General features: G+C 43.7%; 1 protein-coding gene across 1 annotated transcript; it reads right to left on the bottom strand.

The window, feature by feature from the left end:
* Positions 1-248: 248 nt before the first annotated feature.
* NPEPL1 (aminopeptidase like 1) lies at positions 249-13,667 on the bottom strand. The gene is made up of 12 exons (XM_042884965.1): positions 13,505-13,667; positions 12,263-12,448; positions 10,979-11,149; positions 8,691-8,780; positions 7,966-8,047; positions 7,631-7,773; positions 7,039-7,116; positions 4,652-4,752; positions 4,183-4,306; positions 2,514-2,690; positions 1,832-1,942; positions 249-1,164 (listed from the first exon to the last, which is right to left on the bottom strand). Exons 1-12 carry the CDS (start codon positions 13,652-13,654, stop codon positions 1,006-1,008), a joined length of 1,572 nt encoding a protein of 523 aa, XP_042740899.1. The 5' UTR covers positions 13,655-13,667; the 3' UTR covers positions 249-1,005.
* Positions 13,668-15,972: the final 2,305 nt, after the last annotated feature.

Genomic DNA, 15,972 nt, shown 5'->3' on the forward strand with positions numbered 1-15,972 from the left:
CTTCTGAGATCCTTGCAATGAGCTTATACAAAAACTAATAGTATTCATTCCTGATCACTGTTGAATCAAACAAATGAAGTGGAAATTCTTCAGAACTGCACTAATCAGTATGTGCTGTTATTGTGTGAAGGCCTGTTTTCAGATGTGTAACTGCCAGGAAAGGGAACCCAAACAGAGTAACCAGGTCACACACAAACGTCTGGAGCACTGTGTTCTCAGAAATGTAAATAACACTACAAAACACCACATGGGATATGTAAGCTGCTTTAATAATAATAATAAATTTATCAAGTGGCAGGAAGCCACTCTGCTTTGTAAACCGATTTTACTCAATCACAATCCCCCCCTTTTATTCTTTTCCTTATTTAACATGAATACATTCTGTAATTTGAACATGAAAGATTTAAGTAGAGATAGGTTCTGAACAGCTCATTGACTTCACTGGTCAGAAAAACACTAAACATGCGGAAACAGCACCTTATTAAAACTAAAGGCCTTTTCTCATGACATCTCCTTCGCTACTAAGCTAAATTGTCATTGAAGACGCCAAGCCTAGAGGTTGTTTTTCCTCGTCCTGTGTTTGGAGATGCAGTGGAGCTTGCAGAAACGTCTGATAAAACCTCAAGTAAAATAATTCAGAGTAATTCAGAAGGCTTTGTAAGCAAAAACCGCGGTTGCTGCTTCAGAATAGGGAGAGCTTCTCATGCATTAATGCACTTAGTAACTGTTCTGTGAGGTGCTCAGAGGAGGACGTGCCCTCCTGGTACAGCCAGCTGAGTCTGAAGTCTGCACCACTGATACAATTCAGCAACTGTTTGCACCAATAATTTAAAAAAAAAAAAAAAAATCAGGCTGTTTTTATCAGAAATAAGTAATAAATCTTACCATGATAGTAAAAAAAATAAAATAAAATGGCCATTTCTACGTGTGACATTTTCATTGCTTGAGAATGAATCAGTGCAAAGTGAGGTAACACATGCACCCCGTCACAGAGGGCCGGGCGCATCAAACCAGGCGCCGCCTTTTGGAATCCCTCTCCATATCATCAGGGGGAAAGTCTCCATTGCAGCCTAGGGGGGACACCATGTTTAGCAAAGGGTCTTCAGATGCCCCTCCAAACAGGGACAGCAACAAAGCCACGCCGTAGCCAGTAGCTCGTTCACCCTGCAAAAAAAAGAACGATTCGTGTTGCAGATTGTGTTGTCTGGGCTAGTTTTAATTGACAAACCCACTCAGCTGGAGCAGTGACACTGCATGGCCACAGCAAACACTCAGTGCCCCTGCCAAGCCTCCTCAGCATACTCTTCTTTATTCTCATTGCTACTGTAATCTTTCCCTGATTAAACCAACACATCCTTTGACTCACAGCAATAGAGCTCATGCTGAATGCAGGATGGCCTTACGCTACCATTCCTCAGGGCAGAGAACTTTCTATCCAACATGAACACAGATTTTGGAGCAGGAGTCATTCAATAGAGGAGGAATCCCACAAGCAAATAAGTGTTTTCCCTACTGAAGGTCAGCAAGAAAATCAGCTCTAGTCAACCACCTTAAAACACTATGGGTGAAAACAAAGGCTAGGATTACTCCTTTAAAGAGAAAGCAGGCAAGTTGTCAAAATCTACAGTGATAAAGATGTAGCAGATTAAAATGATCTTTTGAATATTTTAAAATCTAAATAAAGAACATGAACAGATGAAGCTACCAAAACAAAGCAGCTCCCAGCAGAGATGAAGAGCTTTCCAAAAGAATTAGATGGAGAAGAATCCACAGCATCTGCACTTCCCTTCCTTTGCAAGCAGGGCAAAACAACCCAAGCGCACACACGTACCGCGTGAACAGGGGCGGCAATGTCGATGTGAACCCAGACCCCAGGCCAGTCAAAGCCAATGTGAGAAGCAATGAAGAGCCCAGCACAGGAGCTCGGAGTATTGTCTCGGTCCTGCAGGAGCAATAAGAATACGGTTGGTCTTGCAAGAAAAGAGAACAATAATATTCTTAACTACAGAAAAGTTGTGCAACTTTAACGCGATGGCTGATGAGTGGCTTTAAAACCCAGTCTTGCTAGTCAAGTGCACCATAAGCACGGAGTTAATCCTTGGTAGGAATCTGGCCCTGCTCGTTTATTCCCTGGTCCAAACTCCTTTCTGCAGCATTCTTGGAACTTACTGCACACTGCAACTCTCAAATGCTGCAAAAGCAGCTGCAGAAAACTGTCCTCAATTTCCTGGCTTCTGCATTTCCAGTGACTGTCTCTGATGGTTATGCACACCTGAGAAACACCTGAATTTACTTCTTAGAAGGTCTCCATTCAGGAATTCAGAATCCATCTTAGAGTTATGTTTAAAAGGCAAACAGCCACAGACAACTTTGCAGTTTGAGTTCCTTATATCTTCCATTTCTAGAAGATTACAGCCCACAGGAAGAACTGCCATACAGCTACAGGCCAACACAGTGAGAATGCATACAGGAACACATTTTTATGTAATGAAACGCAAAGGAAAAAATCTTACTGCCACAGAGTTCTTCATATCAGCTACAGCAGAGGTAAATTCACTGAAGTGGAGCTCAGGGCAGTACACAAGAGGATGGACCAAGTCTCCACAGTTCCTGCCAGCCTTAACACAAGCCTTTTCCCACTCTTCATTATTGGTAAGGACAGCAGCATGGTACTTCCCTGTAGCAATTCCCTGGTGAGATACACGACAAAATCAGGAACGATCCATCTCAGTGCTGCAGCACTGCACAGAACCATTCCGTACTACTTCCTTCCAGCTGCTTTCCTACTAACAGAACCAAGACAAAACATCTCAGAAGTACTTGAAAAGAAGGCAGAGTTAAAAATGCAGACAGAGACACTGTGGCTACTGAAGAATCTTTTAAAATTTCTCAAAATCCATTCTCATATGTAAAGTATTCCACGTTTACCTGGACCACTCAAATCACTGTCCCATGTATTTATTCACAGTGATTGAGGAAGCAAACTTTGTCATTTGTCAGTTATTTGTCCTATTTATCAGCAATTGATTACAAACATCTAACACACACACACACAATACCCTGGCAATCTGTATCAACCACACACAAATATTTGGAATGTAGCATACTCATTCATCAGAATGGTTACATGGTTACATTTCCTTTCAGGTCCACAAACCCCAGAGGCCATCATCACATCAGCATTTTAGCAGGACAATGACAGGAAGCTTTCTGAAGATTAATGTTTGCTTCAATGCATGCAACACTCACACTTCCAAAATTTGCCACCATTTATCCTCCTTATATGAAGACTAATTCATTCCCTAGAAAATTAAACTACAAAAGCTACTGCTTATGGACAAGAAAATTGCTGATCACTAATCACTGAAACAGTTCTGCTAACTGTAAGGCTACTGAATTGCAAGCACTGAGTATTGGATCACTTGCATCAGCTGCTAATGTCATTAAAATAATACCATTTTTTTCTTTACATGTGTAGAATCATAGAATGGGTTGGAAGCACCTTACAGATCATCTATTTCCAAACCCTTGCCATGGGCAAAGCTGCCACTCACTAAATCAGGCCACCCAGGGCCCACCCAACCTGGTCCTGCCCCTCAGCTCTGTGCTGATAACACCCCACCTGGAGCACCACATCCAGATGTGGAGCCATCAGTATGAGAGAGACACGAAGCTGCTGGAGTGCATCCAGAGGAGGGCTACAAAAGTGACCCAAGAGCTGAACACCTCCCCTGTGAGGGCAGGCTGAGAAAGCTGGAGCAGTTAAGCTCTAGGAAGACCTGAGAGTGGCCTTTCAGTGTCTAACAGGGCTGTAAGAAGGAGGGGAACAGGTTCTTTGGCAGAGCGTGTTGTGATAGGACAAGGGGAAATGCTTTCAAGCTAAAAGAGAAGGTTAGACTGCATATAAGGAAAAAGGTGGGTTTTTTGGTGGGGTTTTTTTTTTGTTTGTTTGTTTTTTGCAATTAAGGTGGTAAAGCACAGGAACAGGTTGCCCAGAGAGGCAGTGGATGCCCCACCCCTGGAGACATTCAAGGTGAGGCTGGTCGGGGCTCAGAGTGCCCTGATCTAGCTATAGATGACCCAGTTCATTGCAGGAGAGTTGGACTAGATGGCCTTTAAAGGTCCCTGCCAACTCAAATGATTCTATTCACCCCTTGTGCAGTAGCTGGTCTGAATCAGTACCTGAGCTCCAGTAAGAGTGGCCATATCAAGAATGATATCAGCTCCAAGATCTTTGCATGCATAAGCAACTCCATCAGCCAGTATCAGCCGACCTTCTGCATCAGTATTATTGATTTCCACAGTTCTAGGAAGAAGAGAAGGCATTTAATACAACCCTGCTTCAGCCTGCAAGACTCATCTACCCTGAGTTAGAAAAGCACACTGAATCTGCTTTCAAACTTGACTCTGCAAGTCTGTACTGCTGCTTATTCCACAGCTGCATGGAAACTTTAAGCAAACTTCAGGTTGTGATAAGTACTTTGATGTGCACTTACACACCAGGACTCTCTAAGCACACAGAAAACTCACTGCTACAGCTGTCTGAAATCCTATCAGCAATATTCAGGGAAGCTGATAATGTTCACAATCTGCATAGAATCAAAGATTGTTTCCTCTCAATGTTTCTGGGAAAGAGGTAGGTATATCTTACTTTCCAGAGTAAAGAACGTGAATGTCATCAGGTCTTGTTGCACGTGGTCCAACTGCATTCTCAGCCAAACAAAACACAGCATGAAGATTGTCTTTAAAACCCTGTAATAACAACAGGAATCGGTTTTAATTAACACCAAATTCATTTATTCAGACTGAAATCGATGTGAAATTATGATTTCTTTGGCAGAAATGCCACTAATTACATGAGAAATCTGATCAATGAATGGTGATTTTGTTTGTACAATTACTACACCGTGTGGGGAGATTCTACAAACAGAAACATAGATAAGCAGCAATTAATGAATAAAAGCATCGTTCCTTCCCAGCTGGAATAGCCTTATTTATTTAACATCACTTTCCTAGTGAAAACAGACTTAGCTTTAGGGTGAATGAAAGCTCTGTAGCTGAAGAAATCTAGACTTGTTGAATCTGATCACATTCTGAAGTCCAAAGGGCAAATGCATCACTTAAAACCTTTCCAAAATAACAGGCAGCCTCTAGAAGCCATAAAGGAACTCTGCAGCTGCTACTCCAGCCAATGGGAAAATAGAAGAGCTACACTTCCAACTGTGATGCTTTCCTCCTTCAAAATGGTCTATGCTACAAAAAACTCCATTAAGAATCTCTTGGAGAAGGAAGATTTGATGAAATTCACCAAGTGGAAGACGTGGTTACTTTACAGTCAAAAAGAGGAAAGCTGCTCCCACTATGAGCTTTCATTGAAATTCATCCCTTCTGTAACTGCAGGACTCCCTGTGTTAACATGCAGAAGATGAGAGGAATCACAAAATTTAAGTATTTTTCTCTTTTTTGTGTTGGAAAGCTCACAATGGATGAAAGACACATTTGAAGGAAAAAAAAAGTACATCAATTGCTTCAGTTTGCTGTCCACCAACTGTTAAAATCCCATTGTGAAATCGTCCAACAGCACACAGGCAGCTGATGCTTTCTGAAAGTGGAAAATAACCTCTGCCTCTCTTCCCACTGAGCTTTCTATTCAACCTTAGTTTAAACACTGAAAATAAAGCCTTGATACAGTAACAAGGACAAATGACTTCTGTGCCTACCTGAATGCATTTTCTGCAGGGATGTTAATTCAACAAGTCTTGCATGGAGTTGCAATATTAAGCAGTGATGTCATGCAGTAACATTAAGCAGTGATGTCATTCTTTTGCTTTTATATGCAATGGCACAGATTTCTCACAAGGTCTGACCATTGCTTCAGGCTCAGTCCAAACGTATTACGACCAGTTACTTTGTAGTTACAGTAATTGCATATGAAGTAACTGATATCTTACATTCACACCTACTATGACTGTGAGTGCAGTTTGTCAGTGCAGATAACTGCATACACAAAGTTCTAACACGAGGAGTGACTGAATCACTGAAAGAACACACCACACGTATCCCAGACTCCCCCAAAGCAAAGTTCTAGCTTTCATCCCTCGCAAACGAGTGATCCAACTTTCTGCAGGACTCTGGTATGGGAAGGCAGTGGTTCCCTACAATGCTGCTCAGAAATGTGGTTTCAATTTTAAGTCTCTGCAGATAACTGCGAAGTTTACAATTCCTTTCACATCAAACATGCTGCTAACGCCAAGGCACAGAGTTAAACTGTTGAGAAATGGGAATTTGGCAATGATCATCCCCTGGACAAAGCTTCCATCAGATCTACGTGTCCATCTGCAGCAGTACGAGGCCTTTGAACTTTGGATACTATTTGGAGGCAGGAACTGCTCTGTCAGCGAGACTCAGTGACTGAACTTGTGGGGAGGGCAGAACTGAATTGGCAGCAGCCACTCTGTTTCCCCAGTTCATACTGTTAAAGCACAATTCCTAAGAATAATAATTCTTAAGAATTCTCCAAATTTCAACATTTGGCTTCTCCTCAGCTCTGTGATTGCTTTCTGACCTCAGGAACAAGCCAACAAGCAGCTCCTGATGAGACTTGAATTGTCATTTCCCCAGCAGGTTAATATTAGAACTGGAGAATGATTTGGAACATAGATGGACTTCATACCGCAGAGCTGTACATCCCCTTCATTGCTAAGGGGACAACAGCTGCCTCAAATCCCAAAGCTTCAACAAGATCAGCACTGTATTCAAGGAACCACAATCAACTCAGTCCTCAAAACAGACATGAAGCTCAACAAAGACTCTTAGAATAAGGGTAGCCCTCAAGCAATTTCTCACCATTCCCAAGATCCTAGCAAAGACTTGAAATACTTTTATGAAACAGCAGAAAGAGCAGAGCAGCCCAAGAACTGTAATGGCAGAGGCAGGTCAGAACCTGAGGATCAGGCTGGCCCTCAAATCTGCAAGTACATCCAAAAGTCAGCCTGGCACTGGTAGGCTACATGAGATCAATTAACACATTTTACTTACTTGCTTTACAGTGGCTTTGAAGGCACCCAAAATAGCAGCTGCTCCACCACAGTCTCGCTTCATTCCTGGCATAGTAGTCTATTTAAACAGAAACAGACACTTTTAAAGCAAAAAGAAAAAAAAAGCCAAAAAAAAAGTTTTGCTGCACTGCCTGATAAAGCCAGCATTGCTGCTGCCTCTCTATCTCTGGTCCTGACAGTGCTTAGCCATTACAAACACACAGCACACAGACATATCTGCTTTTTGCCTTAAAACAATGAAAGCACCAGAATGCTGCTGCTCATTTGTTTAAAAAGAAAAACCAGAAAAGCTGATTATAAGATAGGCACTGGGGTCAACTCAGATGGGCTTTGGATCTGTCTCCAGAATCAAAAAGGAAACATCTTTGTTCCTAAATTTCTACTAGCAGTGAGCAATACTTAAAGGCAAACAAAATGTTCCTTAAATTCTAGATGGCAGTTTGTGTCTGCATGGATGATGGCAGATCAAGCATTTACTCAGACAAATATGCTTTGGTTTCCATCAACATTAATCAAATTATTTCCATTAGGAAATTACATACTAAGCAAAAACAAGAGAAGCACTGATGTACCTTTCCCTTAATGCTGAGTCCTCCAGTGTCATACACAATACCTTTCCCCACCCATGCAATGGTCTGTGTAGCACCATCCGGAGTGTGACTGAGAACTGCTAGGGCTGGAGGATGCAGAGCAGCCTTGCCAACTCCATAGATACCTGGGACACAAGAGAATTAAGTCACTTGTGGGCAAGAAAGACTGTGGAAAGTAATCTATTTTTTGTGAAGCATATTGGAATATTATGAGCAATAAAACTTTTTCAAAAATGCATAAATTAAACTTCAAAATGGAGATGACATGATATTACAATTAAGCACTACCAAAAAGATGGATTTTAAGCAAGACATACCTCCAAAGCCTCTCTCTTTCAGCTCCTCGTCTCGAATAATGGTAGGAGTAATCCCAAGGTCCTTGCCAACTTTTTTTATTTCCTTCATCATTAAAAGAAAAAGGACATCAGTAAGTGATCAGAAGGACACAGCAGAGATGCACTCCTGTATGGGTTTTATGTGATTTTTCCAAGTGTACACATACAAACATTCACTATTTTGGGAATGGCACTGGTTTCCTATCACCTACCTTCACTGAGACATCCTTGATTATTTACTACTGCAAGAAATGCAAATCTGGCCCTTCAGCTCTACCAGGTCAGAGGTAAATGCCAGTTGTTCGCTCTGTTGGACTATGATGAAATAAGGCAGGAGTATTTTCACTCGCAACAACTTCTCAGATCTTTCCAATAAATTCATTCATCAGTGTGTCAGCTTCTGTTCAATTTCTTTCTGAAGAAACTTATCAGGACAGGGTTTAAGAAATCACTACCAAAGGAGCCAGCACTGTGACCAAACCAAGAATTTGCCTCTTCTCACCTTACCCTGCACTTCCTTCCCACTTTGTTAAGTTCTACCAAGTGTTAATGACTAAAGAAATAGCTTAAACATCCCTGGACATGTTCCTTCACATGTCCCCTACCACTGACTAAAAGGTTTTGCTAAGAGATGGAAGCACTCGTTCTTGATTACTGTAATCAGGACTTCCAGTAAGTAACTCTTACTCATCATGTCTATTACTCACCTCAAGGAAGTTATCTGTATTCATCTCATTGCATGGGGTGTCCACAATTCGAGCAGCCAGCCTGATTCCTTCTGCAGCACTTGCCAGACACTATGAAAAGAAGTGAGAACACATGAGAGCTGGCCTTGGTTCAGCTTGCTCTCCACATAACTTCTTATCCAGTCCTACACAGATTACATTGGATATTAGGTTCCTCTAGACTCTATGCCTGACTGCAACTGATTACAAGTAGCTGTACAATACTAATTAACGTTAACCAAACTAATTGCTACTTTTCCTAAGTGCTATGCAGAAGACATCTTCTCCTCTATGCAAACTTCTAGGCATTCCTTCCCACAGTGAACTGATACTGCAAAATTCGTAACCCTCTCCACTGCCACAGCAAGATCAAGAATGCAGCACAAGGCAGAGAGCAGCAAAGATCAGATGAAAATTCAGAAAGTCACAATGAACTTGCAGGATACTTGGGCTGGAAAATCTGCCCAATAGATTACATAGACAGAGTACAACATGGGATGATACACTTAATGTATAGCAGCCAGAATGGTTAAGTATCATAAAGCATTCTATATGGCAATATGGTGAATTCATAGGAAATCTGAAATGTGACATATCTGTGCAAAGCATGCACGCACTGCCCTGCTCCTGTGGTATAACTGACTGCCCTTTACCCAGACTGAGTGAAAACATATCTAAGCAGGAGTGGATTGAATCAAAACGGCCCACAGTGAGCACCCTGAGGCTGAGCATCCTCCTGTTCAAAAGGACAATGGAGGCACCAGAGGCTTTTAACTCCTGAGAATCAGGAACTTGAAGAAAAAAGACCAGATGGAAGGAAACTCTAAGTTTTGCAGTAGCCACACTACACTGAAGATGACACAGCAGAAGCGAGAGTCAAGAGCGATTTCAAAGGAATCTGACCTGCTGGCTAGCTTGTGCTGAGGAATCTGAAGTTTGGCTTGGCCAGGCTGGCCTAAGGACTCTGCTCTATACCCCAGCACTCTTATAAACTGCAGCTTGTTCTGAAGCGGTGCCTCATTCCCTACTATTAGTTTTGATTGCTTTACTTCCTCTAAAGAAGAAGAACCTCCTCAGGAGCCAGGCTAGATTTGGGGTGATTCATCACCACAAAAAGAGGCACCTTAACTCCAATGCCAGGTCTGAGGAAATCACTACTGCTTACTCAGAAACACGCTGTGCCTGGGTTCGGCATCCCGGGGACTCAGGAGAACCTGAATAACAGCAGTCTTCAGTAACTGTCCTATGAAACTGTGACAATCCCTTCCAGTCCTTACCACATAATACCACGGACAATGCAGTAGGCGCAGAATATGGCAACGTGCCTGGGAGAGGTTTAAAACGGGAGAGGAAAAAATGCTATCCCATGCATCTTCCATCTACATTAGCTGTCTCAGATGCTGGCTGAATTTAAGGATTGAAAGCTTAGCATGGAAGAAGCCGGCAGTAGTTTTGGCACTGACTTCAAGGGAAGAATGGGAGGAAGAAATCATTTTGGATTTTAGTTATGAATAGCCCAGGAGGTTTGGAAGCAACACATCTGAAGGAACTACTTTTGGACAACAGGTACTTTATTTATTTATTTAACCTATTTCTTGAAGACAAACGGCCTAGAACCTATAGGTTACCTGATATGGAGTTTGCTCTCTTTAACAGTCAGGTGTCTGGGAAACAATCTTTGATTACCTACTATTGAAAGATGACTTAAACAAATACTGAAGTGCTATGTACAGCTTATTTCCAGGCTGAACCACTTCTTAGGGGTTTTGCTACAAAACTCAGCCAAAGAAGTACATCGTGCATAAATATCAGAAGCCATACACGATCCCAGAATAAAAAGCATTTAATTACCTCAGTGTGATGGACACCTGCATACAGATTTTGCCTAAATAAAAGAGGGATATCCACATACTGAAGGCAAAGTAGTATTAAATGTTAAAAACTTAATTTTTGCTTCTAAGCAAAACATGAGAAAAGAGAATCTTGTGCTACTTGTTTGGTATTTTTCCATCCCTGAAATCTAAGTTCTGCAATAACATCTTCAGCCCTTGCTACATTAATATATTCAATACTTCTACTCACATGTGCTTTGAACTGAACAGGTAACTTTGATCTAAGATCATGTCTTACTTCAGATACAACACCTATTCCATATATAGCCCAAGGCACACTTTCTTGTGCATGCAGCTAATCAAAGGAAAATCAAAACTTCAGAGAATAACAAAAAAACCCTGATAATGGGGAGAAAAACCCACAACACAAAAGCTTACTTTAAGCGTTGTCACTTCTATAGGTCCATTGTTTTGTCCAACCAAGAAAAATTCTACTGTTACAGTTTTCTTCTCTGTGCGTCTCGATGCGCTGGAGCGATGTGTGAACAACGGGAAGGCCCTGGCCAGTGCACAAGCAGAAGCAAAAACTTCAGACCGCTCACAGACCATCTGAAAATCAGCCAGAAGACAAACAAGTCAGGTAACAGCAGGGCCATTGGGAGACTGCATTTAAAAGGATTCATTACCCTTAGTATTGTAGTATAGCATAATATAGTATTGGCAAAAAGCAGAACTGATGTACGAACAGAGACATGCTCATACATCACACCCTGCATGGATGGGCAGCACTGCAAACAGCAGCACACTGAAATAACTGGTTCAGTTCATTTCCCACGTGGAAAAGAATTACAATACTGGACATGACTGTGCAGGAATTAGCAGTTCTTCTAATGGATCTGGACTGTCTTAATTATACTTGTCTAATTAACACAGGTCAGCCTATAAAAAAAACAAGGGAACTATCAATGTGTGTTTGAAACAAAGTGAGTGATTGTATGAAAATGCAGTTAATATTAACCCAAAGCTTTCTAACACGCAGAATGTTTTTCTGAAGTTCATTACAGAGATTACCAGTGGAAAACAGCTTTAGTTAAATATCTCTGAATTTAGCCATAAGGGAAAAATAAAGGCAGAGTTATAATTCCTGAAAATAAATGGAGTTTAAAATTAGATTTGTTACTGATACTGACTACATGAGCTTTCTGCATTAAGCTGGAACTCTGGATCAGGAAGAATTAGAAAAAAGTAACAAATTCATTGGACCAGAACAGCGCAAGAACTTTTCCTGCACACGACTTGTGCTGGGGCATTAGTATGCATTGAGACTTTTAAACCTCAGCCCCTTAAAAGGGTTATGTGATGCAGACACTTTGCACTCGATCCAGAGCTCATGTTAACTTTCTGAAGCACAACACACACCACGTGCTAATGTCTTAAATCCTAGTTTGAAAAGATCTACTACTGCTTCCCTCTGCATGAACGTTACTGGTTGTAGACATTCCACACATTTTCAGCTTTAATTCCTTTCAACTGTGTGAGCATGCAGAAGCTAGTACACTTAGGTGTCATTTATGTCCCAGCACAAAACCATTTATAAATGCTGCTATAATTACAGAGATAAAACTCGCCCACCTCCAGTCTCCTCAGATACAGCTAAAATCCTGACAAGCCGACAAAGTTTACCGGACATGTCACCAGCAGCACCTGCAAGCTGCCACTTACCACAATGCATCTGTTGACACCACCTGGGAGGCAGTTCCTAACCAGGCGGGTGATGAACTGAGCTGCAGACGGGCTGTTGTGCCGGCTGACCCGGGATGGCAGCGCAGCCACGGTGGCGTAGTTCAGGTAGAGCGGGCAGCTGTCAGTAGGGTTTGGGTTCAGGGTGCCTAATGCAGACTGCCAGAGCTGAGGAGAAAAGAAGAAATTGAAACCAAGAACTGTAACAGAATTTTCTTTCTGACTACAGTCTCATTCTGACTCCATTTAGGCAATCTCGAATGGTAAAATTTCAGGTGTTGGAAACAAAGATTTTAGGCAAGCCCTTTTAAATGCAACAACCTCTAGAGTGAAGAGATGGGAAATATGGTGGACCTTTATTAATTAGAAAGCAAATATGTGCTTTCCATTACATGGATCTCTTTTAAGCCACACGAACTACAATTTAAAAACACAGCAGTAAGAGCAAAGGCTGCTCCAGAGGCTTTTAAGTTGAGGCCATCTCATCAGCGATAAATGGAGGGACTGATTTACTAATCCCAAGTCATTCTTTCAGACAGAAACTTAATTAAAAACAACAACAACAAAAGAAGGCTAAAAATTGTCATAAGACGCCCAGGAGCCCAACAAATGAAACCTCCAAGCCTCGAGCATCCTAAAAGATGTGACGCAAAATATTTCTCGTTTCACAGCAATCCATCAACACCCTCTACATACAAACAGGTCCCCAGTTTCCAGTGCAAGAGCTGAAGGCTGGGAGGGGGAAAGAGACGACACATCTCTCAGCCCTTGCAGGCAGCGAGACTCAGCCTCCAGCTCGCCACAGAACCTGCGTTTCACCATTACGTTAATCGCAGCCACCATGCTGTCACCGCGGAGCAGCACTTTCCGCCGTCAGAGCGGCTGAAGGGGCAGCGGAGCGCCGGGTTTGAGGCACAGCGCTCCGCCTGCGACTGCCGGCCCACAGCAGGCTCCGGCGGCCCGCGGCGGCCCCGCTGCTCCAGCGGACACCGCGTTTCGGTTCGGATTTTTCAGAAGCTCGAGACGTAACGCTGCGGCCCTTCCCGCTGCCCAGAGAGGGTTTCCCGTGCAGCCCCTTCCCTCCCCCGGCCGCTCCCGGCCACGGGCGGCCCGAACCCTCCGGGCCCGACTCCGGGCGCACCCCGAGGCCGCTCAGCGCCGGGCCGGGCGATCCGCGGCCCCGGGAGGAACCGCGGCCCGGGGGTTCCGGCGTTCCGGCCTCACCTCCTCGCTGACCCGCGGCTGCAGCTTGCCCCGCAGCTGGGCCCAGGGCAGGCGGTGCAGGTTGTGGAGCTGGCCCAGGACGAGCAGCGGGCGGCTCTGCGGGTCCGCCTCGCCGGCGTTCGCCTGGAACTCCAGCTGCACGTTCGCCATCTTCCTGCCCGCGGCCCGGCCCGCCCGCACGGCTCCGCCCCGCCGCCCAGCGCCGGCTGCGAGGGGCGGGGCGGCACGGCGGCCCCCCGGCGGTCGCACCGGGCACGGCAGGCGGGCGGCGCTGCGGGGCCCGGATGTGCGCGGCGCCTCACGGCGTGGGGCAGCGCCGAGCAGCGGTGGGCGGGAACGGGACGGAACGTGGCGGGAACGGGAGGGCTGTGAGGAGCGCTGCTGGGCGCCGCCGTCCCGCTGCCTCTCACCGTGCCACGCAGCTCCCAGACCACCGGGATGCACTGGAAACCTCTGTTTCCCTTTAATCGTTCCGCTCAGGGATGGAAATGGTGTAAAATTGTAGAGGGATCCCAATGGAAAAGCTAAACGTCAGACGGAACGTGCTCCTACAGACATGGCGAGAGCAGAGGAAACGGCCAAAGCGCACTCAGAGCTGTAGCATGGGAAGTCACAAAAGGGAAGCAGTGCTTTCCAGGCTCCAGCGTTAATGCTGTGCGTGTATGTGTTCAGTATGGTATTTATCCTCACGTTGTCACGCTTGTCGAGCGCCTCCCATTAACGCTGTGTCAGCAGGGAATCCCAGTCAAGGGTCTGCAGCTGTGTGGAAAGCCTGGGATTCACAAAGGGACTGAGTGTGCTTCATTTACACCGCAGAAGTAAACGGAGATGCAAATAATGGAAGCGCATCTAAGAAGAAAGAATGTATTAGGCTGGGTTCCAGAACAACAGAAAGAAAAAAAAAGGAAAAAAGACTTAGTTTTACTGGGCCTCCGAAGGGACATTATGGAAACTTTTATTGCCCAATATATTTTAAAGTAGCCTGAATTAAGGGTCTAACAAGATCAGTTGCGGAGGTCAATTGTGGATGGGATAACCCCATAAACAAGTCCAAACTCCAGCACTAAGTAACACTCTATATAGAGATATGTAAGCCAACTTTCACAAGTCTCTTTGCTGAGCCGAAGAACATGAGCAGTTTGGGGTTATTATCTCAGTTCATATGGACAGTGTGGGAAATATGAAATAAAATAACAGAATTATTTCAGGATTGAGACATTCAAAGAATTCTACCAAGTAAAGCCTTTGTCACGCAATACGTTCTGCTATTCCTACTGCTGCAAGGTTAATAGCACACTTCTGTCCTCGAATGTGTAGTACCTTGAAGAAACAAAGCAGTAGGCAGTTGCCATCGAAACCGTGACCCTTCCCTCATTAAGGGCAGCAGAGTCCTAATCAAAAAATAGAACTGACTTTCCCCATCATTCTATCTGTAGTGCAGAAGTTTGACTTGCTTTCTACTAAGAGCAGCTGCAAACATTTGGATTCCTGTGAGCTACAGCCTTCCCTGGGCACAGCAGTTATTAATCCTCCAGAAATTGCAGGTATTTATAGAATTACATCATTCAAGCAGCCTTGCATATTCCACCATAGTTAATATGTAAAAGCATTATGCATTCCCTGTTTCAATGAGTATTATCTAACTTATTTGGAAAAAATAACAAAGCGATTGTTCCATTTTTTCTGTTTCTACAGTTTTGCAGTAGAGGTTAATTCACTGTTACAGTGTTTGTAATACTGTCATTTCCAAATATCCCTAGAATTACTTCTGTTAACAAGGAGTTTATTTTTGTATACTTGCAAGCAATTTAATGGAGCAATTCTGTACAAGCCAACAGCTCTATAGGTCATTCACACCAGGTGGGGAGCCATGGGTTCTTGTGAGATGCTCTAGCAGCACTGCTCTGTTGGACTCACAGTTTCCCATTGCATTTTGTAAGCTGTCAGAGGTTCAGTACAACCTGGGAAGAGAATCCAGCAACCACGAAGAAGCCCCAACTTGCAGAACCGTATGCCATCTCTCTGCAGCAGCATGCAGAGATGGTTACAGGGCTGGTCAGAAGCAGTCAGTAGGTTCAGGCAGCTGTTGCTCCTGTAACACCTGAGCAGGTAGCAGACAGCCAAGCTACTTCTCAGGTGCAGTGGTTTCTTTGGAAACTGATGCTTTCCATTCTATACCACTGCAAGTAAAGATTATTCTTACAAAGCACTGCATAAGGGTTTATGCTCTAGCTATAAATAATTTAGACTGAATAGCAGCAAACCAGACATCTGAAGTGATTTAGAAGCCTAGTTTTTTTTTTTTTTTTTAAATAAATTCAGCTTCAAGTCAAACTAGCTCAAGTCACACAGGACAATTCACACTGGAATTCAACCTCTTATGCAGTGCATGTTAACAAAGTACATTTCCTTTAACAGAATTTAACTAGCAAATAAGTAGTCATTTACCTCAGCTAAGCTATTTGAAG

Source organism: Lagopus leucura, unplaced genomic scaffold, assembly GCF_019238085.1.
Source record: "Lagopus leucura isolate 7727_CA_CO unplaced genomic scaffold, USGS_WTPT01 Super-Scaffold_100047, whole genome shotgun sequence".
Lineage (NCBI taxonomy): Eukaryota > Metazoa > Chordata > Aves > Galliformes > Phasianidae > Lagopus > Lagopus leucura.

Excerpts from the sequence above, each read along its gene's own strand:
- NPEPL1 (XM_042884965.1), bottom strand. The coding sequence starts at position 13,654 with ATGGCGAACGTGCAGCTGGAGTTCCAGGCGAACGCCGGCGAGGCGGAC. Across the intron at positions 8,048-8,690 it reads ATACAGATAACTTCCTTGAG|GAAATAAAAAAAGTTGGCAA; the intron begins GTGAGTAATAGA and ends TTAATGATGAAG. Across the intron at positions 1,943-2,513 it reads ATATGAAGAACTCTGTGGCA|GACCGAGACAATACTCCGAG; the intron begins GTAAGATTTTTT and ends TTGCTCCTGCAG.